The 25,081-nt window shown below is 45.5% G+C and overlaps 1 protein-coding gene across 2 annotated transcripts in view; it reads right to left on the bottom strand.

Annotated features, from left to right (window-relative positions):
* Nucleotides 1-15,398: 15,398 nt before the first annotated feature.
* The window catches only part of CFAP99 (cilia and flagella associated protein 99), a 129,226-nt gene continuing 119,543 nt past the window's right edge, over nt 15,399-25,081 (bottom strand). For both annotated transcript variants that reach the window (XM_075848965.1, XM_075848968.1), the window contains 2 exons: nt 16,856-17,018; nt 15,399-15,750 (listed from right to left, as the gene is read on the bottom strand). In XM_075848965.1, the coding sequence (XP_075705080.1) occupies nt 15,589-15,750; nt 16,856-17,018 (325 nt within the window). In that variant the 3' untranslated portion in view covers nt 15,399-15,588. The remainder of the gene's footprint in view (nt 15,751-16,855; nt 17,019-25,081) is intronic.

Raw genomic sequence — 25,081 nt, 5'->3', positions numbered from 1 at the left:
AGTGTTTTACTGTGTGTTTACTAGTGTATGTAAACCTACTACACTGTGTGTTAGCTCAAAAAATGGCGACACACAGTGTAGGAGGTTTGACCGTTCAATCCCCTCGTTTCTCCCGGCACTAGCCAGGATAAAGGAGGGGGGGATTCTGTGAGCTCACTAGAGCGAGTGAGTTTTCTAAAATTTTGCAGCATAAAGCAATGTGGTTGCTTTACCACATGCAATGCTGCAATTTTGGGAATTGGTCCATCTAGTGACCAGCACTGGGAAATATTATAAATTAGAATCTAATTTATAATATTTCCTGACTCGTGAAAAAAATTAAAAAAATTAGAACAATGTTTAATCACCTATACACTAATTGTTTAACTAAAAAAAAAGACATTTTTTTCTAGCGTCACATTCCCTTTAGGGCAGATACAGACGGACGTTGCGTTTTTGCGCGCGCAAACAACGCAGCGTTTTGCGCGCGCAAAAACCATTTGACAGCTGCGTGTGTCATCAGTGTATGATGCGCGGCTGCGTGATTTTCGCGCAGCCGCCATCATAGAGATGAGGCTAGTCGACGTCCGTCACTGTCCAAGGTGCTGAAAGAGCTAACTGATCGGCAGTAACTCTTTCAGCACCCTCGACAGTGAATGCCGAACACAATATACAGCAACCTGTTAAAAAAAAAGAAAAAGTTCGTACTTACCGAGATCTGCCCTCCCGGCCGTTGCCTTGGTGACGCGTCCTTGGTGACGCGCCTCTCTTGACATCGGGCCCCACCTCCCTGGATGACGCGGCAGTCCATGTGACCGCTGCAGCCTGTGCTTGGCCTGTGATTGGCTGCAGCTGTCACTTGGACTGAATTGTCATCCCGGGAGGTCAGACTGGAGGAAGAAGCCGGGAGTTATCGGTAAGTCAGAACTTCGTTTTTTTTTACAGGTTCATGTTTTTTGGGATCGGTAGTCACTGTCCATGGTGCTGAAACAGTTTAACTCTTTCAGCACCCTGGACAGTGACTATGTCCTGACGTCGCGTACCGGACATTTTTTTGCCGGGTTCGGCCAAAACGAGTTCGGCCGAACCCGGTGAAGTTCGGTTCGCTTGTCCGGGTTCGCTCATCTCAAAGACACTCCGTTTGGATGTTCGGAAACAGAAAAGCACGTGGTGCTTTTCTGTTTACATTCATCCTTTTGACAGCTGGTGCGCTGTTTCAGTCGGTTCGCACGGAAGTGCTTCCGTGCAACCTGCGTGGTTTTCACGCACCCATTGACTTCAATGGGTGCGTGATGCGCGAAATACGCAGAGTTATTGAGCCTGTCGCGTTTTGTACGCAGCGAACAAACGCTGCGCAAAAAGCACGGACTGTCTGTACTGCCCCATAGACTTGTATTGGTCGATGCGTGGCGCGTGAAAACCACGCGGCCCGCACGGACCGAATACACGCTCGTGTGAATCCCCCCTTAAAATGTCTTGGAAAAACTCCTATAACGAGAGTAAATTTCATTAGTGACAATTTAGGACAGATGATATACAGTATATTCCAACAATCATATCTGGATAGAAATCCATAAGAATCTTCACTTTATCAATCTCACTTCTCCTTCTACAATCCATGGTCATTACACTTATAATTATCCTATTGGCTTTATTTCTATTTCTAGCCAATTCCTAATCCACATTTTACTCTCTCTATCCATCAATAATCCCTGAACATTTCACCCAATGTTTGTATTTTAGGAAGTGAAGAGTTAATTGATTCCTTTATGAATTCTGATGACGCCTATCTCTCAATGTATGGCTAATAACTGCGGACATGTCACCCCTGGAAACCTCCTGTTTCTGTAAACCTTTGGTTTATAAAGCTGTACATAGAAGAATTATACGTTGGCACATTCTTTTCTACTAGAATGTCTCTATATATAGAATTAGACGCTGGTTAATTCTTACTGACAACTGTGTTTCCTTGTGTATTTTTTATATATTTATTTCTGCTACATTCAATCACTTCTATCTGTTCTCTGCAACTCTGTCTATTAATCCGGGTCCCATCATCTCAAGAAACCATCCCATCTAGTACAACTGAGGACTCCCCAGCTTGGACATTCTCACTTTCTACGTTATTTTCTCCAGGTTCTAAACTAACCCTTTCCCCGCATAGTTTTCCAACTATATCTGCTGCTGTTTTTCCACACCCTATACCTTGGGTGTTATGCCCCAATTCCCGGCTGGCCAGCCCTTTACCAGAGGCGTAGCTAGGTTCTCCAGCACCCGGGGCAAAGATTCCGTTTGGCGCCCCCCCCCCCCCCAACCTCTTTCCCGACATCTCCTTCCCCCCTCGCGCCCCCTGTTTGTTTTCTCTACCAATCGACGTGTCATTTCTTTTTATGTAACGCGAGCATAAAATTATTTGTACATTTCACAAGCAATATGGTCCTATACACAACACCAGAACCAAGCTCGGCACATATATACAGCCCCAGAACAAATACAGCTGTGCAACCCCTGCCGTATAGGTTTGTACGGCGTAAAACTACAGCTCCCAGCTTAGCCCGAACAATGGTAAGGATATGCTGGGAGATGCCGTTTCACAAAAAATAAATCCTATCATAATCATACCACCCATCATCTCGCTGCAGATCGTACAGTGACTACAGTGCTGATTAGAGGCAGAATAAACATTTACATTAAGTGACTCACCGGTGACGTCTCAGATTCGAGTTCTTTTTCTCCATTTGGTCCAGACCTCTATGATGACTTCTCCCGGTCCATTTCTGCAGTTTGCCGCTCACATGTCTTCAGCTTCTCACTTTTCCAACATTTCTGCACCTATAAATAAATATAAAGTTATCATTATACCACACACTACACCCTTAAATATAATAGTGACATACACTACACCTCTAATTATAATAGCACCATACACCGTGTCCCACACACACACTGTGTCCCCTGTAGATAGTGCCTGCCATAGAGCCCCTGTAGATAGTGCCCCCATATAGACCACCCCTGTATATAGTGTCCCACAAATAACTCCCCCTATAGTGCTCTACAGATAGCCCACCCCTGTATATAGCCCCCTGTAGATATAGCCCACCCCTGTATATAGAGCTCTACAGATAGCCCAACCATGTATGTAGCCCCCCTGTAGATATAGCCCACCCCTGTATATAGTGCTCCACATATAGTCCACCCCTGTATATAGTGTTTCACAGATAGCCCACCCCTGTATATAGCCCCCCCTTGTACATATAGTCCACCCCTGTATATAGTGCTCCACTAGATAGTCCACCCCTGTATATAGTGCTCCACAGATAGTCCACCCCTGTATATAGCCCCCCCCCTTGTACATATAGTCCACCCCTGTATATAGTGCTCCACTAGATAGTCCACCCCTGTATATAGTGCTCCACAGATAGCCCACCCCTGTATATACTATATACAAGGGTGGGCTATCTGTGGAGCACTATATACAGGGGTGGACTATATGTACAAGTGGGCTATATACAGGGGTGGGCTTTCTGTGGAGCACTATAGGGGGAGCTATTTGTGGGATACTATATACAGGGGTGGGCTATATCTACAGGGGGACTATATACAGGGGTGCGCTATATCTACAGGGGGACCATATCTACAAGGGTGGGCTATACACAGGGCTGGGATATACACAGGGGGGCTATATCTACAGGGGTGGGCTATACACAGGGGGGCTATATACAGGGGTGGGCTATACACAGGGGGCTATATCTACAGAGGGGGGCTATATACAGGGGTGGGCTATACACAAGGGGGCTATATTTACAGGGGTGGGCTATACATAGGGGGGCTATATACAGGGGTGGGCTATATACAGGGGGAATATATCTACAGGGCTGGGCTATACACAGGGCGTCTATATCTACAGGGGGGCTATATACTGGGGTGGGCTATCTATGGAGCACCATATACAGGGGTGGGCTATATCTACAGGGGGCTATATACTATATAGCCCACCCCTGTATATGGTGCTCTATAGACAGCCCACTCCAGTATATAGCTCCCCTGTAGATATAGTCCCCCTGTATATAGCCCAGCCCTGTAGATATAGTCCCCCTGTAGATATAGTCCCCCTGTATATAGCCCAGCAGATATAGTCCCCCTGTATATAGCCCAGCCCTGTAGATATAGTCCCCCTGTATATAGCCCCCCTGTAGATATAGTCTCCCTGTATATAGTCCCCCTGTAGATATAGTCCCCCTGTAGATATAGTCCCCCTGTATATAGCCCAGCAGATATAGTCCCCCTGTATATAGCCCAGCCCTGTAGATATAGTCCCCCTGTATATAGCCCCCCTGTAGATATAGTCCCCCTGTATATAGTCCCCCTGTAGATATAGTCCCCCTGTAGATATAGTCCCCCTGTATATAGTCCCCCTGTATATAGCACCCCTGTATATAGCCCCCCTGTAGATATAGTCCCCCTGTATATAGTCCCCCTGTAGATATAGTCCCCCTGTAGATATAGTCCCCCTGTATATAGCCCAGCAGATATAGTCCCCCTGTATATAGCCCAGCCCTGTAGATATAGTCCCCCTGTATATAGCCCCCCCTGTAGATATAGTCCCCCTGTATATAGTCCCCCTGTAGATATAGTCCCCCTGTAGATATAGTCCCCCTGTATATAGCCCAGCAGATATAGTCCCCCTGTATATAGCCCAGCCCTGTAGATATAGTCCCCCTGTATATAGCCCCCTGTAGATATAGTCCCCCTGTATATAGTCCCCCTGTAGACATAGTCCCCCTGTAGATATAGCCCCCCTGTAGATATAGTCCCCCTGTATATAGCCCCCCTGTAGATATAGTCCCCCTGTATATAGTCCCCCTGTAGATATAGTCCCCCTGTATATAGCACCCCTGTAGATATAGTCCCCCTGTATATAGTCCCCCTGTAGATATAGTCCCCCTGTAGATATAGTCCCCCTGTATATAGCCCAGCAGATATAGTCCCCCTGTATATAGCCCAGCCCTGTAGATATAGTCCCCCTGTATATAGCCCCCCCTGTATATATAGTCCCCCTGTATATAGTCCCCCTGTAGATATAGTCCCCCTGTAGATATAGTCCCCCTGTATATAGCCCAGCAGATATAGTCCCCCTGTATATAGCCCAGCCCTGTAGATATAGTCCCCCTGTATATAGCCCCCCTGTAGATATAGTCCCCCTGTATATAGTCCCCCTGTAGACATAGTCCCTCTGTAGATATAGCCCCCCTGTAGATATAGTCCCCCTGTATATAGCCCCCCTGTAGATATAGTCCCCCTGTATATAGTCCCCCTGTAGATATAGTCCCCCTGTAGATATAGTCCCCCTGTATATAGCCCAGCAGATATAGTCCCCCTGTATATAGCCCAGCCCTGTAGATATAGTCCCCCTGTATATAGCCCCCCTGTAGATATAGTCCCCCTGTATATAGTCCCCCTGTAGATATAGTCCCCCTGTAGATATAGCCCCCCTGTAGATATAGTCCCCCTGTATATAGCCCCCCTGTAGATATAGTCCCCCTGTATATAGTCCCCCTGTAGATATAGTCCCCCTGTAGATATAGTCCCCCTGTATATAGCCCAGCAGATATAGTCCCCCTGTATATAGCCCAGCCCTGTAGATATAGTCCCCCTGTATATAGCCCCCCTGTAGATATAGTCCCCCTGTATATAGTCCCCCTGTATATAGCCCAGCAGATATAGTCCCCCTGTATATAGCCCAGCCCTGTAGATATAGTCCCCCTGTATATAGCCCCCCTGTAGATATAGTCCCCCTGTATATAGTCCCCCTGTAGATATAGTCCCCCTGTATATATCCCAGCAGATAGTCCCCCTGTATATAGCCCAGCCCTGTAGATATAGTCCCCCTGTATATAGCCCCCCTGTAGATATAGTCCCCCTGTATATAGTCCCCCTGTAGATATAGTCCCCCTGTAGATATAGTCCCCCTGTATATAGCCCCCCTGTAGATATAGTCCCCCTGTAGATATAGTCCCCCTATATATAGCCCAGCAGATATAGTCCCCCTGTATATAGCCCAGCCCTGTAGATATAGTCCCCCTGTAGATATAGTCCCCCTGTAGATATAGTCCCCCTGTATATAGCCCAGCAGATATAGTCCCCCTGTATATAGCCCAGCCCTGTAGATATAGTCCCCCTGTATATAGCCCCCCTGTAGATATAGTCCCCCTGTAGATATAGTCCCCCTGTATATAGCCCCCCTGTAGATATAGTCCCCCTGTATATAGCCCCCTGTAGATATAGTCCCTCTGTATATAGCCCCCCTGTAGATATAGTCCCCCTGTATATAGTCCCCCTGTAGATATAGTCCCCCTGTAGATATAGTCCCCCTGTATATAGCCCCCTGTAGATATAGTCCCCCTGTATATAGCCCCCCTTTAGATATAGTCCCCCTGCATATAGTCCCCCTGTAGATATAGTCCCCCTGTAGATATAGTCCCCCTGTATATAGCCCAGCCCCGTATAGTCCCCCTGTATATAGCCCCCCTGTAGATATAGTCCCCCTGTAGATATAGTCCCCCTGTATATAGCCCAGCAGATATAGTCCCCCTGTATATAGCCCAGCCCTGTAGATATAGTCCCCCTGTATATAGCCCCCCTGTAGATATAGTCCCCCTGTATATAGTCCCCCTGTAGATATAGTCCCCCTGTAGATATAGTCCCCCTGTATATAGTCCCCCTGTATATAGCACCCCTGTATATAGCCCCCCTGTATATAGCCCCCCTGTAGATATAGTCCCCCTGTATATAGTCCCCCTGTAGATATAGTCCCCCTGTAGATATAGTCCCCCTGTATATAGCCCAGCAGATATAGTCCCCCTGTATATAGCCCAGCCCTGTAGATATAGTCCCCCTGTATATAGCCCCCCCTGTAGATATAGTCCCCCTGTATATAGTCCCCCTGTAGATATAGTCCCCCTGTAGATATAGTCCCCCTGTATATAGCCCAGCAGATATAGTCCCCCTGTATATAGCCCAGCCCTGTAGATATAGTCCCCCTGTATATAGCCCCCCTGTAGATATAGTCCCCCTGTATATAGTCCCCCTGTAGACATAGTCCCCCTGTAGATATAGCCCCCCTGTAGATATAGTCCCCCTGTATATAGCCCCCCTGTAGATATAGTCCCCCTGTATATAGTCCCCCTGTAGATATAGTCCCCCTGTAGATATAGTCCCCCTGTATATAGCACCCCTGTATATAGCCCCCCTGTAGATATAGTCCCCCTGTATATAGTCCCCCTGTAGATATAGTCCCCCTGTAGATATAGTCCCCCTGTATATAGCCCAGCAGATATAGTCCCCCTGTATATAGCCCAGCCCTGTAGATATAGTCCCCCTGTATATAGCCCCCCCTGTATATATAGTCCCCCTGTATATAGTCCCCCTGTAGATATAGTCCCCCTGTAGATATAGTCCCCCTGTATATAGCCCAGCAGATATAGTCCCCCTGTATATAGCCCAGCCCTGTAGATATAGTCCCCCTGTATATAGCCCCCCTGTAGATATAGTCCCCCTGTATATAGTCCCCCTGTAGACATAGTCCCCCTGTAGATATAGCCCCCCTGTAGATATAGTCCCCCTGTATATAGCCCCCCTGTAGATATAGTCCCCCTGTATATAGTCCCCCTGTAGATATAGTCCCCCTGTAGATATAGTCCCCCTGTATATAGCCTAGCAGATATAGTCCCCCTGTATATAGCCCAGCCCTGTAGATATAGTCCCCCTGTATATAGTCCCCCTGTAGATATAGTCCCCCTGTAGATATAGTCCCCCTGTATATAGCCCCCTGTAGATATAGTCCCCCTGTATATAGCCCCCCTTTAGATATAGTCCCCCTGCATATAGTCCCCCTGTAGATATAGTCCCCCTGTAGATATAGTCCCCCTGTATATAGCCCAGCCCCGTATAGTCCCCCTGTATATAGTCCCCCTGTAGATATAGTCCCCCTGTAGATATAGTCCCCCTGTATATAGCCCAGCAGATATAGTCCCCCTGTATATAGCCCAGCCCTGTAGATATAGTCCCCCTGTATATAGCCCCCCTGTAGATATAGTCCCCCTGTATATAGTCCCCCTGTAGATATAGTCCCCCTGTAGATATAGTCCCCCTGTATATAGTCCCCCTGTATATAGCACCCCTGTATATAGCCCCCCTGTAGATATAGTCCCCCTGTATATAGTCCCCCTGTAGATATAGTCCCCCTGTAGATATAGTCCCCCTGTATATAGCCCAGCAGATATAGTCCCCCTGTATATAGCCCAGCCCTGTAGATATAGTCCCCCTGTATATAGCCCCCCCTGTAGATATAGTCCCCCTGTATATAGTCCCCCTGTAGATATAGTCCCCCTGTAGATATAGTCCCCCTGTATATAGCCCAGCAGATATAGTCCCCCTGTATATAGCCCAGCCCTGTAGATATAGTCCCCCTGTATATAGCCCCCCTGTAGATATAGTCCCCCTGTATATAGTCCCCCTGTAGACATAGTCCCCCTGTAGATATAGCCCCCCTGTAGATATAGTCCCCCTGTATATAGCCCCCCTGTAGATATAGTCCCCCTGTATATAGTCCCCCTGTAGATATAGTCCCCCTGTAGATATAGTCCCCCTGTATATAGCACCCCTGTATATAGCCCCCCTGTAGATATAGTCCCCCTGTATATAGTCCCCCTGTAGATATAGTCCCCCTGTATATAGCCCAGCAGATATAGTCCCCCTGTATATAGCCCAGCCCTGTAGATATAGTCCCCCTGTATATAGCCCCCCCTGTATATATAGTCCCCCTGTATATAGTCCCCCTGTAGATATAGTCCCCCTGTAGATATAGTCCCCCTGTATATAGCCCAGCAGATATAGTCCCCCTCTATATAGCCCAGCCCTGTAGATATAGTCCCCCTGTATATAGCCCCCCTGTAGATATAGTCCCCCTGTATATAGTCCCCCTGTAGACATAGTCCCCCTGTAGATATAGCCCCCCTGTAGATATAGTCCCCCTGTATATAGCCCCCCTGTAGATATAGTCCCCCTGTATATAGTCCCCCTGTAGATATAGTCCCCCTGTAGATATAGTCCCCCTGTATATAGCCCAGCAGATATAGTCCCCCTGTATATAGCCCAGCCCTGTAGATATAGTCCCCCTGTATATAGCCCCCCTGTAGATATAGTCCCCCTGTATATAGTCCCCCTGTAGATATAGCCCCCCTGTAGATATAGTCCCCCTGTATATAGCCCCCCTGTAGATATAGTCCCCCTGTATATAGTCCCCCTGTAGATATAGTCCCCCTGTAGATATAGTCCCCCTGTATGTAGCCCAGCAGATATAGTCCCCCTGTATATAGCCCAGCCCTGTAGATATAGTCCCCCTGTATATAGCCCCCCTGTAGATATAGTCCCCCTGTATATAGTCCCCCTGTATTTAGCCCAGCAGATATAGTCCCCCTGTATATAGCCCAGCCCTGTAGATATAGTCCCCCTGTATATAGCCCCCCTGTAGATATAGTCCCCCTGTATATAGTCCCCCTGTAGATATAGTCCCCCTGTATATATCCCAGCAGATAGTCCCCCTGTATATAGCCCAGCCCTGTAGATATAGTCCCCCTGTATATAGCCCCCCTGTAGATATAGTCCCCCTGTATATAGTCCCCCTGTAGATATAGTCCCCCTGTAGATATAGTCCCCCTGTATATAGCCCCCCTGTAGATATAGTCCCCCTGTAGATATAGTCCCCCTATATATAGCCCAGCAGATATAGTCCCCCTGTATATAGCCCAGCCCTGTAGATATAGTCCCCCTGTAGATATAGTCCCCCTGTAGATATAGTCCCCCTGTATATAGCCCAGCAGATATAGTCCCCCTGTATATAGCCCAGCCCTGTAGATATAGTCCCCCTGTATATAGCCCCCCTGTAGATATAGTCCCCCTGTAGATATAGTCCCCCTGTATATAGCCCCCCTGTAGATATAGTCCCCCTGTATATAGCCCCCTGTAGATATAGTCCCTCTGTATATAGCCCCCCTGTAGATATAGTCCCCCTGTATATAGTCCCCCTGTAGATACAGTCCCCCTGTAGATATAGTCCCCCTGTAGATAGCCCCCTGTAGATATAGTCCCCCTGTATATAGCCCCCCTTTAGATATAGTCCCCCTTTAGATATAGTCCCCCTGTAGATATAGTCCCCCTGTAGATATAGTCCCCCTGTATATAGCCCAGCCCCGTATAGTCCCCCTGTATATAGCCCCCCTGTAGATATAGTCCCCCTGTAGATATAGTCCCCCTGTATATAGCCCAGCAGATATAGTCCCCCTGTATATAGCCCAGCCCTGTAGATATAGTCCCCCTGTATATAGCCCCCCTGTAGATATAGTCCCCCTGTATATAGTCCCCCTGTATATAGCCCAGCAGATATAGTCCCCCTGTATATAGCCCAGCCCTGTAGATATAGTCCTCCTGTATATAGCCCCCCTGTAGATATTGTCCCCCTGTATATAGTCCCCCTGTAGATATAGTCCCCCTGTATATATCCCAGCAGATAGTCCCCCTGTATATAGCCCAGCCCTGTAGATATAGTCCCCCTGTATATAGCCCCCCTGTAGATATAGTCCCCCTGTATATAGCCCCCCTGTAGATATAGTCCCCCTGTAGATATAGTCCCCCTGTATATAGTCCCCCTGTATATAGCCCCCCTGTAGATATAGTCCCCCTGTAGATATAGTCCCCCTGTAGATATAGTCCCCCTATATATAGCCCAGCAGATATAGTCCCCCTGTATATAGCCCAGCCCTGTAGATATAGTCCCCCTGTAGATATAGTCCCCCTGTATATAGCCCAGCAGATATAGTCCCCCTGTATATAGCCCAGCCCTGTAGATATAGTCCCCCTGTATATAGCCCCCCTGTAGATATAGTCCCCCTGTAGATATAGTCCCCCTGTATATAGCCCCCCTGTAGATATAGTCCCCCTGTATATAGCCCCCTGTAGATATAGTCCCTCTGTATATAGCCCCCCTGTAGATATAGTCCCCCTGTATATAGTCCCCCTGTAGATATAGTCCCCCTGTATATAGCCCCCTGTAGATATAGTCCCCCTGTATATAGCCCCCCTGTAGATATAGTCCCCCTGTATATAGTCCCCCTGTAGATATAGTCCCCCTGTAGATATAGTCCCCCTGTAGATAGCCCAGCCCCGTATAGTCCCCCTGTATATAGCCCCCCTGTAGATATAGTCCCCCTGTATATAGCCCCCTGTAGATATAGTCCCACTGTAGATATAGTCCCCCTGTATATAGTCCCCCTGTAGATATAGTCCCCCTGTAGATATAGTCCCCCTGTATATAGCCAAGCAGATATAGTCCCCCTGTATATAGCCCAGCCCTGTAGATATAGTCCCCCTGTATATAGCCCCCCTGTAGATATAGCCCCCCTGTAGATATAGTCCCCCTGTAGATATAGTCCCCCTGTATATAGCCCCCCTGTATATAGCCCAGCAGATATAGTCCCCCTGTATATAGCCCAGCAGATATAGTCCCCCTGTATATAGCCCCCCTGTAGATATAGTCCCCCTGTATAAAGAGAGCCCAGCCCTGTAGATAGACACCCCCGTAAAGCCCCCCGCGAGTTGACAAAGTTCCCCCCCCCCCCCGCAGATACAGCCGCACACTTCTATTACAATTTAAAAAAAATAAATAAAAAAAAACCATTTCAAACTCACCTTATTCCCGCTCCCACGCCGTCCGGCAGCCATGGAGACCTGCTCTCTTCTGCGCAGGTCTCCAGGGGGTTGAACGCGGCGTCTATGAAAGGCGCTAATTGGCTGGGCAGGATGACTTTCCCTGCCAGTCAGTCAGCGCCTTTCATCGACGGAAGCGTCACTGGTACAAAAGGTACCAGTCGCTTCATTCATGGAGAGGCGCTGAATGGCCAGGCACGGAACGTGCCCGGTCATTCATTGCTTCTAATTGTACCTGTGTCCTTGCGACACAGGTACAATTATAGTGCAGGAGGAGGGGGCGCTGGCGCCCCCCTCTGAACTGCGCCCGGGGCACATGCCCCGCTTGCCCACCCCCCTAGCTACGCCCCTGCCTTTACCTTGGGCATACTTCGATCCAGATTTCCCCATGCCCCTCTGCTAAATCCCAGACTTACTAATGTAGCCACCCTTATCTTGAGTTTTTCAATGGCTTTTGCTGTGTGATGTCACACTGCAGCAAGTTATCAGGGTCCAGACAAACCTGGCCACATCCGCACTAACTCTTCAGTCTATTTCAATCCTGGCCTACTTAAAGAGGCTCTGTCACCAGAATAAAAAGGCTCTATCTCCTACATCAGTTTATCGTGCTGGAATGTAGTTACTAGCAATGTGTTTTTATTTTAAAAACGATGTTTTTTAACAAAGTTATGGCGTTTAGAACATTTATGCAAATGAGGTCCTTAATGCCCAACTGGGCGTTTTTTAATTTTCAACCAAGTGGGCGTATGACAAAGAGGTGTATGACGCTGGCCAATCCGCATCATACACCTCTCTGCCTTACACCCAAGCTAGATTCACTGAGCAGCGTGATCTCGCGAGACCGCGCTGTGACGTCACTTCCGCCCACAGGTCCTTCATCCCTGCGTCTGAAGACAACATTTTTCGTCTCCGTCCAGGCCGATGAGAAGTCCCAGTCATCGGATCGGTAGTAGCAGCAGAAGCAGCCTGGAGGGAGACGAAAGATGTTGTCTTCAGACACAGGGATAAAGGACCTGTGGGCAGAAGTGACGTCACAGCGCGGTCTCGCGAGATCACGCTGCTCAGTGAATCTAGCTTGGGTGTAAGACAGAGAGGTGTATGATGCGGATTGGCCAGCGTCATACACCTCTTTGTCATACGCCCACTTGGTTGAAAATTAAAAAACGCCCAGTTGGGCATTAAGGACCTCATTTGCATAAATGTTCTAAACGCCATAACTTTGTTAAAAAAAAATCGTTTTTTAAATAAAAACACATTGCTAGTAACTACATTCCAGCGCCGATAAACTGATGTAGGAGATAGAGCATTTTTATTCTGCTGACAGAGCCTCTTTAACCCTTTGGCCTATATTTAGTCTGTCATTGGGGTTACCCTATGCACTCTGCTAAATCTTTTAGTCTGTCATGGGGGTTCCCTATGCACTTCTGCTGATCAGTAGGGCAACCACGTAGATCTGATCTGTTTAATTCTAAACAGCAGCCAAATAACTAGTGTCAACAAGCACAAGTCCTTTAGTATAATATACTTTAATCTACTTTATGTTGTATTTAAAGGGATGGGTGTGATTTATAACTGTCTAACTGTCCCACGGATATTCCATATACTTTCTAGTTACAGAGATGTTACTTAGTAATCAGCAACTCATTCAGATCGGGTGTCCGAGGTTTAGCCCACATACGTACTCTTACTTCCGGCCAGGTGCGCCTCCTATGGGTCACAGTCTGGATGCGCGAAAGTCCTAACAATCACTTGGGCGGGGATGGTTACCCGTCACATCTTCAAGGATCAATTTGCAATCTGATCTTAATACAGACTAAACCCAGGGGCCGGAGGGAACACTTCGGACAGGCCGTGTAGTGTTATCTCGGTATTTGGTTAAGTTTTTGTATGTCTTGGGATCAGAAAACAAATGCTCCCTTATCTCAGCCAATCACAGATACACTCACAGATTCATTTCTACTCACACACCTCTTCCTATACACATACAACTCATAGACAAATGGTGTTCATGGTTCCCAATTAGTCAAAAGAGACAATACCTGGACGGCAGCTAAAACAAGAGAGAAGTGCACAGTAAGAATAAAATTTCTTACTCAACGATTTTGTGTGCAGTTCTCCGTTATCTTAGCGGTCATCCACCTTCGATTGTCGCCTTCGATCTGTGTTGAGAATCCCGGATAAGAGCCCCTAAGTAATGTCGCTGCAGAATTTACTTTGTCCGTTAACTTTGGACATTATCTGCATTTGCCTATGAGTTCTAAGTTAATGAATGCTCTCTCACTGGTGGATCTGAGAGAGGCCGGCCGGAGAGAGACCATGACACGCAGCGTCAGTGTTCAAAGAGTCTCTGCCCCTAGGAAAATCAGAGTAGGTGGTAACCTCAACTTGCACATAAACATTCTAGATATGGTAATATCCTCTCTTCAGTATATATCTTTAGCCATAAGAAATACAATGTCATCACGTTTTGTCACGTTGCCTTTGTTACAGCTGAATGCAAAGCCATAAATCAAACTACTTAGAATAGAATAGCCATCCCCCTGTAGGCTGTTGTGTCAGCAAATCTGTGAGCTCCAGTGACAACTGTCCATAGCAGTACATATTGAGCACTTTTAGGTTCACACATATAAAGATATTAAAATATATTTGATGCAGCATTAAATGAGTAGGACCACCACACGCCATAAACGTCCACAGCTGGGTCACACAGACGCTTAGACTTGTAGTTCTTCAGAAAACGTTGCTTTTTTCCCCCACATAGAGATCAGAGTTTAATGACAATTCCCCTATTCTCCACCTTACACCCAACTCTGCTCTGCAGGCAGGATACGCCTTTTGTGCACCCTGAAGAGACTGCTACTGGTTGTGACTAGTACACTAGTTGTGATACTTAGGGTGGCTTTACACGCTCCGGTAATAATCATTTTGATTGTGAGATCAGCAGATCGCTGTGCTTAAATGTAAACCCTCAATGGTCTTGCAAATACAGTAGTAGTAGCATGCACAGTCATGATTGGTTATGATGATTGCTAAACTAGGAGATCACAGGGTGTCCCAATGCTGACAGCCCCAGCGATCAGCTGTAACCTGTAAGAGAAGCTGGCAGCAAGTGTTAGATTTCCCTGCAGCGCCACCACAGGGGGAAATTAAGCATTACACAGTTCTCAATAAAATCAGTAGGATGTTTGTGTAATACATGGATGTGGTGGGCTATCTCTTCTATCATTTAGCAAAGAATAATCACAAGATGACTCCTGAAATTGGACGGTAAGATATAGGGATGTGATCTGTATCTGCCTATATAGACAATGTTATAAATGCCTGTAATGCCATGTGCTTATCTGTAAAAACACTTGGGCACTTGATGACACACACAGCGTTTGCACTTTTTAATGTTCGTGAGTGAACCGGACATTTTGTAGATATATACAGTGTGACTATGTGTTTACACTCATGTTCCAGGAACGAACTGAAAACCCCTTTGTTCCTTCTTTTGTAGGTTTTACATCGCACCTGGACAGGCAGATGGGAATAATATGGAAGTCAAAACATCACTTCAAAGTCATTCTAGTAGCACATGTCTATCCGATTACTCTAATGTGTCTCCATTTGCTAAAATCTATAATCAAAATATAAAAAAAGATCAGAAAAAAAGATTATGTTTTACTATCTGGTTTTAATTAGGAAAAAAATATGGTTGATACATTCCCTTTAACAATTGTGCAGCAGGATACATCTGTGTCTATATGTCTTTACTATGTGCATCTTTCTATTTATTACTATATCTGCGGTCGCCTTACAGTCTGTTGGATATAGGAGAACATAAAGTCCATTGGAGAGAATAGTTTATGACTTCATCACACAAGCTTGTGAGGTCCCATTTCTTGCAGCCTGATAAGCGGCCATCCTGTGCGCAGTTTCTCTTGACACCACCCCGTACTGGAGTAGCTGAGCCTGGCGCTCTCTGCTCTCTTCCAGTTCCTTCCAGTGCTTTTCTTCATAGGAGTTCTGTAAGAAAGAGGATTCATTGAAACAGATCTACAAAAACAGCAGTTGCTCCACACAGGGGCGTAACTAAAGGGTGCGGGCTCCATGCTACACTTTTGAATGAGGCCCCCAGATCAGACATTTAAAAAAACAAAGCCATTTACTCAACACCCCAGGCTTCTTAACAATTTCTGTGCCTCAGTGCATAGAAGATCCTGACGTCGGGTGGCGTCAGGACAATATATGCAACGCAGCACAGAACGTCTTGACGCTGGACCTTCTATGCACCACAGTACAGACCAGGTGTGCGAGAGCCTGATATAGCAGCCTGTGGGGATCCAGGACGAGCCCCCTTTTCCTCCAGGCTGCGATAGTTACGCCACAATCTTCACAGTAGCAATACATCGGACAGTAAAATATGTTATATTTTTATTTATCGCTCAGAGGGATATTCCGGTTTCAGCAAATAAATCTTCATCTTTATATAATGAAAAGTTATTAAATTATCCAATATACTTTTTGTATCAATTCCTTATGGTTTTCAAGATCTCTGCTTGCTGTCATTCAATTGAAATTCTATTAACTCAGAATTCCCTAATAGGGTACATGTAAATGGGTTTTCTAAACTGGACAACCCCACAGGATAGGAGATACATGTGTGATCGCTGGGGGTCCGACCGCTGGAACCCCCAGCGTTGAGGAGAACAGGGTACCGAATGTCCCCCAAAGTGCTCCACTAATTTCTATGGGACTTCCGAGACTGCTGTCTTTGGCAGCTCCATAGAAATGAGAGCTGCCAAAGACATATCAAATGCATTTCTATGGAGCTGCCAGAGACAGCGGTCCCGGAAGTCCCATAGAAATAAACAGAGTGCAGGTCGAGCATGCGCACCAGTGCTCTATTTTCATGGAGCACTTCGGGGGACTTTCAGTACCCCGTTCTCCTCATCGCGGCCCCAATGGTAGGACCCCCAATGATCACACATGAATCCCCTATCCTGTGGATAGGGGATACATGTGTTTTGGGAAAACCCTTTTAGGTTCATGTGGCAGGAGGGCACACACCAAGCTCAAAGCCCCTGTCAATCACTCAGGACTGATGTTCGGTCATATTCCATCCACTTACCTTAGATTTGATGGTATTACGTTGCGGGTTCAGCTTTAAGGCTTCGGCTTGTCTTTTGCGTTCGCTCATTTTCTCTTCGAGTTTCCTCTGCAGTTCGGTGACACGATCATTGTTTGACACAGCAGCTTTTCCAAGCTGAGATTTATATTTTTTCTCTTCCAGCCTGTCAAAAAGATAAATGAAATAAAACAGATCCACTATATACTTCTAAAAAAAAAAAAAGAGATGAAAAAGTATATTTTTCTTCTCCTAATAAAGCAAGGTTGTTTTAATCAGGTGAGGGCTCACAAATAGCATCACACTTTGGGCCGTCAGGCGGGTGATTCATTGTTACACTTAACGCCCAGTTTACCCTGACTCTGCAGCTTCGAGTTAAGGAGGCAGCTGAAGTGGAAAATTACATCGCCTGCCTGTGAAAATGCACGAGAACAAGGTTTCCATCCCTTCCCTTTATCTGTCTGGAAAATATTTGCTCATTTTAGTATATCGTTTTTTCTTAGATGGGAAAATCCTGGAGACCTCAGAGATCACTATATAAATCAGAACCAATTCACGATAGATAGATAGATAGATAGATAGATAGATAGATAGATAGATAGATAGATAGATAGATAGATAGATAGATAGATAGATAGATAGATAGATAGATAGATAGATAGATAGATAGATAGATAGATAGATGCATCAGCAACCTGGGGAAACTGTTCAACAGCATCCTGAATAAGAGAATCCTCAGCTTCCTCACCCAGTACAATGTCCTCAACCAAAGCCAAGATGGGTTCATGCCAAACCACCGCACCACTGACCACATCTACACCCTGCACAGCCTCATCAAGAGTCACGTCCACAATACAAAGCATGGGAAGACTTACGCCTGTTTTATGGACTTTAAGAAGGCCTTCGACTCAGTGTGGCACCCGGGCCTATTTCTGAAACTGCTAGAGAGCGGAATAGGGGGAAAAACATATGATGTCAACAGAAGCTCCTACACTGAGAATAGATGCAGCGTGAAGGTGAACGGGAGAAGAACGGCTGATTTCCAGCAGAGCCGAGGAGTCAGACAAGGCTGCAGCCTCAGTCCAACGCTCTTCAACATCTACACCAATGAACTGGCCACAGCTCTGGAATCCTCCTCAGCACCAGGTCTCGCCCTCCATGACACCCAGGTGACATTTCTGTTGTATGCAGATGACCTTCTGCTGCTATCACCAATCGAGAAAGGTTTCCAAGACAACCTGCAAATCCTACAAAAATTCAGCTCCACATGGGCACTACCCATCAATGCAAAGAAAACCAACATCATGGTGTTCCAGAGTAGAAACTCAAGATCCCCCAGGCACCCGACCTTCACACTAAATAATGGCCCACTTATAGAAACCGACCGGTACACCTACCTGGGCCTAGAAATCAACCAATCGGGAAGCTTTAAACAAGCCATTGAGATGCTAAAAGACAAGGCGTGCAAAATCTTCTATGCCATCAGAAAAAAACTCTACCACCTCAAACCACCAATGACGGTCTGGCTTAAAATCTTTGACTGCATCATCTCCCCAATCCTCCTGTATGGTAGTGAAGTCTGGGGTCCGGACACATACCCAGACTGGTCAAGGAGGGATTCCAGCCCATCAGAAATATTCCACCTGGAATTCTGCAAACACCTTCTCAAAGTCCATCGGAGCACCACAAATAGTGCCTGTCGGGCAGAACTGGGCAGATTCCCACTACACCTCACAATACAGAAGAGGGCGCTATCATTCTGGGCCCACCTACATAGCAGCAGGCACAGTTCCTATCACTTTAAAGCCTTGCTACACCAATGGGCCCCAGGTAAACCAGGCACCCTGAAACAATTCACCCTGACCCAGCCTGACCAAAGTGTGACTGAGGAACGCCTCACAAAAGCCGAAATCAAGAATATAATAAACAAGGGCCAAGAGGAATATATCAGTGACTGGAGGAACGACATAAAAACATCACAGAAACTGACAATATACCGGAGTCTACAGCGGGAATATAAACTGGCGCCATATCTGGAGGAACTGCCAAACCCCAGAGACAGACAGATCCTGAGCCGCTACAGACTGAGCGCCCACAACCTGGTCATCGAATCCGGGCCACACAGACAAACCTACAAGCCCAGGGAGAGCCGACTGTGCCAACAGTGCGACCAGGAGGCCGTGGAGGATGAGGCCCACTTCATGTTACACTGCTCCAAATACTCAGCAGTGAGGGACACTCACTTCAGGAGACTCTCTGATCTCTTACCAGACTTCAGCTCCATGGAAGAGGAAGAGAAACTATACATCCTGCTGGGTGAAGAGGAAAACACAGTGGGCACAGCGGCACAATATGTCACTGCATGCCATAGACTGAGAGAGACATGATATGCCATGGACTTGTATACCCGACCCTAGATGTGTCCCTATCCCCCAAACCCCCCAGTCCCTATCCCTCATTCCCTTATTCTTACTTGCTTTGGCAATGCTAATATGTATTTGGTCCTGCCAATAAAGCTTCTTTGAATTAGATGATAGATAGATAGATAGATAGATAGATAGATAGATAGATAGATAGATAGATAGATAGATAGATAGATAGATAGATAGATAGATAGATAGATAGATAGATAGATAGATAGGAGATGTGATGTTTCCGCCCCAGCATCAGCCTTTCTCAAGCAATTTCAACAATGTGCAACATAGGGTTTAGGTATCATATGACATGTAATTATATAATTATCCCCATTAAGTGAAAAACAGCATAAATATATACATTTTGAAATGTGAAGACATATTGGATATATCTCCCAAGTGAGAACAAAAGTGCCAAGTGCATAATAATATATATTAAAAGTTATATACATGAGCTGACCCATTTAATCCGTTCTCAATATATCATTGATCAATCACAATTCCATATAGACACGTTATAATCTAAATTTCAATTAATAACTCACTGACCGGAAGTCCATGACAGTCATAGTGCACTGTGTCTCGAGGCCAAATTTCGGCGTCTAACTATTCATACTGCGCATGTCAACACACCTGTTTTGATCCAGTGCTCGAGCCCTGTGACGTAGTCATTAGAGGGGCCGGTGAACTACCTTACTGGACCGCGCGTGTTTACTCCGCACACGCATGTGCAGAAAGTAGTTTATCGGAGTTGTGGCCATCTCAAGAAAAGGCAATTATACCCTTTCTCCCATATACGTGATTACTCAATATTTAATAAAATGCCTAAGAACAGTATAGAGAACGGGTCAGGATATCCCTAGTTACATGAGGTTTCTTTTCTTTCATACTTATATAAAGACATAGCCAGATTAGTTCTCCTATGTCATTCTAGGCTGAATCAGCTGGTCCCTTTCACAAGGGTACCAAGCCTCCTCAGCAGTCAACCTCAACCTGGATCTCAGATGTGCAGGAAGTCAAAGTAGGAGTTCACATCAGGGTGCCGACTAGATCATAGCACTCCATATCTGAACAAAGAGTTATAGACTTAGAACCCTATTCACACAACATGGATTCCCGGCCGTGTGACGGCCGATTTTTTGACGGCACGGTAAACCAGGCCATTAAAAAATGGGACATGCTCTATTTTAGGCCGCAAGGCTCCCATAGAAGTCTATGGGCCGTGTAAAGAATGGCTGTCACTCGGATGTGATCCGACAGACGGCTGTTCTTTCTGCCTCTCGTTCGCTCTCTTCTCCTCAAAGTGCATGTGAGGAGGAGGAGGATATTTTTTTTGCGCAATGTAAGAGCGGAATACCCAATCCACGGCCACAGCATTGCCAAAGCTGTGGCCGGGAATTTCGCTCCAGGAGAAGTCCCCAACTTCACGGTCTATATATGGACAGTGACGGCAGGGACTTCTCCTGGCATGGTCCCCTACTCCTGGCACGGAATCCCCGACACTGTGGCCGGTGTTTCCGCTCCAGGAGAAGTCCCTGACTTCACTGTCCATATATGGACACAGTGACGTCAGGGACTTCTGAAGTGGAATCCCCAGCGCTGTGGCTGATGTTTCCGCTCCAGGAGAAGTCCCAGACTTCACTGTCCATATATGGACAGTGAAGTCAGGGACTTCTCCTGGAATGGTGCCCTACAGTGGCGCTATCTACAAGAAGGTAGGGGGGTGCCATGTATGGAGGGGTACTATGTAAATGGGTGCTGTGTAGAACTACCTACAGGGGGGCTGTGTGGCATTACCTACAGGGGGCTGTGTGGCATTACCTACAGGGGGCTGTGTGGCATTACCTACAAGGGGCTGTGTGGCATTACCTACAGGGGGCTGTGTGGCATTACCTACAGTGGGCTGTGTGGCATTACCTACAGTGGGCTGTGTGGCATTACATACAGGGGGCTCTGTGGCATTACCTACAGGGGGCTGTGTGGCATTACCTACAGGGGGCTGTGTGGCATTACCTACAAGGGGCTGTGTGGCATTACCTACAGGGGGCTGTGTGCCATTACCTACAGGGGGCTGTGTGGCATTACCTACAGTGGGCTGTGTGGCATTACATACAGGGGGCTCTGTGGCATTACCTACAGGGGGCTGTGTGGCGTTACTTACAGGGGGAAGTGGCACTACCTACAGGGGGCTGTGTGGCATTACCTACAGGGGGCTGTTTGGCGTTACTTACAGGGGGAAGTGGCACTACCTTACAGGGGGCTGTGTGGCATTACCTACAGGGGGGCTGTGTGGTATTACCTACAGGGGGGCTGTGTCGCATTACCTACAGCCCATTTTTCAAATCTGACATATTTAACTTTATGTGGCAATAACTTCAGAATGCTTATACCTAGCCAAGCGATTCTGAGAAAGTTTTCTCGTGAGACATTGGGCTTTATGATAGTGGTAAAATTTGGTCGATATATTCAGTGTTTATTTGTGAAAAATGGCAAAATTTGGAGAGAATTTGAAAAAATGTTTCTGAATTCAAATGCATCTGCTTGTAAAACAGATGGTTATACCACCCAAAATAGTTAGTAGTTCACATTTCCCATATGTCTAACATATGTTGGCATCATTTTTTGAACATTCTTTTATTTTTCTAGGACGTTACAAGGCTTAGACCACAAGCAGCAATTTCTCCTATTTTGAATAAAATTTAAAAAGCCTCTTATTTTAGGTACCAGTTCAGTTCTGAAGTGGCTTTGAGGGGCATATGTATTAGAAACCCCCATAAAATACCCCATTTTAGAAACTCCACCCCTTAAAGTATTCAAAACAGCATTTATAAAGTTTATTAACCCTTTAGGTGTTTCACAGGAATTTAAAGCAAAGTATAGGTGAAATTTACAAATTTCATTTTTTGTCAGAAAATCCATTTTATTCCATTTTTTTCTGTAAAACAGAAGGTTTTACCAGAAAAACGCAACTCAATACTTATTGCCCAGAGTCTGCAGTTTTTAGAAATATCTCACATGTGGCCCTAGTGTGGTAATGGACTGAAGCACCGGCCTCAGAAGCAAAGGAGCACCTAGAGGATTTTGAGGCCTCCTTTTTATTAGGCACCACGTCCGGTTTGAAGAGGTCGTGTGGTGCCAAAACAGTGGAAACCCCAGAAAAGTGACCCTATTTGGCAAACTACACCCAAGGAACGTATCGAGGGGTATAGTGAGCATTTAGATCCCACAGGTTTTTTGCTGCAATTTGTGAAATTAGGCTGTGCAATTGAAAATCAAATTTTTCCGATAAAAGGTACAAATGTTTAATATTGACAAGGAATAAAGGAGAAAAAGCACCCCAACATGTGTAAAGCAATTTCTCCCAATTACGGCAATACCCCATATGTGGTCATGAACTGCTGGTTAGACAAATAGCAGAACTTAGAAAGGCAGGAGTGCTATTTGGCACGTAGATTTTGCTGGATTGGTTTCTGGGTGCCATGTCACATTTGCAGACTTTCTGAGGTACCAGTACAGAGGAAACCCCTTCAAAGTGATCCCCTTTTGGAAACTAGACCCCTTGAGGAATTCATTGTGGTTTTTATGGGGTGCATGCGACTTTTTGATCGTTTTTTATTCTATTTTTTAACAGGCGTGGTGACTAAAAAACAGCAATTCTACTATTGTTTTTTATTCTATTTTTTTTTACAGCGTTCACCGTGCACTATAAATGACATATTCACTTTATTCTGCGGAGCGATACGATTACGGCGATGCCAGATGTTTATAGTTTATTTATGTCTTACAGCGTTTGCACGATAAAATACTTTTTATAAAAATTCACTTACTTTCGCCATATTCTAAGAGCCATAACTTTTTTATTTTTCCACCAAGAAAGCCGTGCGAGGACTTATTTTTTGCGTTACGAACTGTAGTTTCAATCAGGATCATTTTTAGGTACAGGTGACTTTTTGATCTCTTTTTATTCCACTTTTTAGGCGAGGATGTGACCAAAAAACTGTGATTCTGGTACGGTTTATTATTATTTTCATTTACGGCGTTCACCGCCCGGGATTAATAATGACATAATTTTGTAGATCAGGTCGTTACGGACGCTGCGATAACAATTATCTATAGTTTATTTATTTGTTTATTTTAATAATAAAGATCGATAAGGGAAAAGGGGGATTTTTACTTTTATTACTTTTAAAACGTTTATTTTCACACAATTTTTTTTTACTTTTTTACTTTGTCCCACTAGGGGACTTGAGGGCAGGAGGCCCTAATCACAATTCTAATACACTGCACTACATGCGTAGTGCAGTGAATTAGAGCTGTCAGCTACTCGCTGACAGTAAGCATAGTGGGTCCTGACTGTCAGGACCCACAAGGCATCCGTCGATGGCATAGCTGGAGTCCATTGTTAGGACTCTGGTTGCCATAGTAGCCATCGCCGCCTGCTATCGTGTAGCGGGCCGTCGATGACAGTTTAACCCCTAAGAAGCAGAGATCGCTATTGAACGCAGCTTCTGAGGGGTTAATCTGCGGGGACCACCGCGATCGGTCCCTGCACACTGAGCTGTGATAGCCTGCTGTTGGAAACGCGTAGCATTTTTTCATAGCATTTTTTCATATCAATTTTATCCTTCATTAAACATGAACTGCGGTTCATTATATTATTAAGCAGCGCCATTGTGGTCCCTTCTTTCCCTTTTTTTTCCCACTTAATCATTACCGGCAACTCCTTATGGTCGTTGCGTATGACACCGGGCAGCAGCTTTTTTCCTCGTGATACAGTGTACCTCCATATTACGAGTGTAATACCTGCCAGTATTCACATTTACAAGGTGAGCACGAATTCATTTCTTGCTCTCCTACATTACCCTACTTAGCTGCACTATGTGGCGCCGTTTTCTCTTTGTTTTAGTCCGTGTGTACATAGGCAAAGTTAGCCGTTATACCGGAAAGTGTATTAAACAACTAATCTTGAAACAGGTCAACCATGATGTGTCCAGAATTTGATATGGCAGATATTCAGACAAAAAAATCCTCATATTGACAATCTACAAAAGAAAAGAAAAAATAGCAATGGATCGCATATGGAAAATGAATAGTCTTTTTACAAATTCAAGTTTATCGTTAAAAAAACACATTGTCTACTCCTTCCTTTGCAGTCAAGATCATGGTACCAGATCCACTAGTTACCGGGGGGCAAGTCAACCCACTTAGGTCACACTACCCAATTTATAATCAATATTTAACTAGTTCAGGACCGGACTATTTTGAGCCTTCAAGACCAGACACTGTTTAGCCCTTTTTAGCACGTGTTAGTTAAATGGCTATAACTTTTTTATTTTTTGGGCTAACAGTGTGATTTTTTTAGATGTTTTTTCTGTAGACAATGCAGGTTTCTTTTTTTTATCTTTTTATACACATCCTTTTTGCTACTTTAGAATTTTTATTCATAAATTTTGAAAATAATAGTAAAAAAATAAGCTTTTTCAAGTTTCAGCAATTTTTTTTGGTAATAACATAGTTTTACCCTAAAATATACCTTTTATTTGTGATAGTCATTGTCTACCGTAAATTTGAATACATTACATGTCTATATTAGGGTTTTTGGGTCAACGCTAGCATTACAACAATGATTGGCGGGGGAACGTTTTTTTTGGCGTGGGTATTTTATGTGTATTTATTATTAATTTTTTTTCAGCCCCAGTTACAGGGGAAATCAGCCCTCTCATAGTGACTATTGTCACTAATAGGGCTGTGCTGGGTCTAGTAAGACCCAGCAGCAGTCTGTCTGTAACGGCACCCGGCAATCATGTGACCAGTC

The sequence above is a fragment of the Rhinoderma darwinii genome, chromosome 1 (genome assembly GCF_050947455.1).
Source record: "Rhinoderma darwinii isolate aRhiDar2 chromosome 1, aRhiDar2.hap1, whole genome shotgun sequence".
NCBI classification, from domain to species: domain Eukaryota; kingdom Metazoa; phylum Chordata; class Amphibia; order Anura; family Rhinodermatidae; genus Rhinoderma; species Rhinoderma darwinii.
Note: the sequence above shows the minus strand (reverse complement) of the source record. Positions and strands in the feature narration are given on the sequence as shown.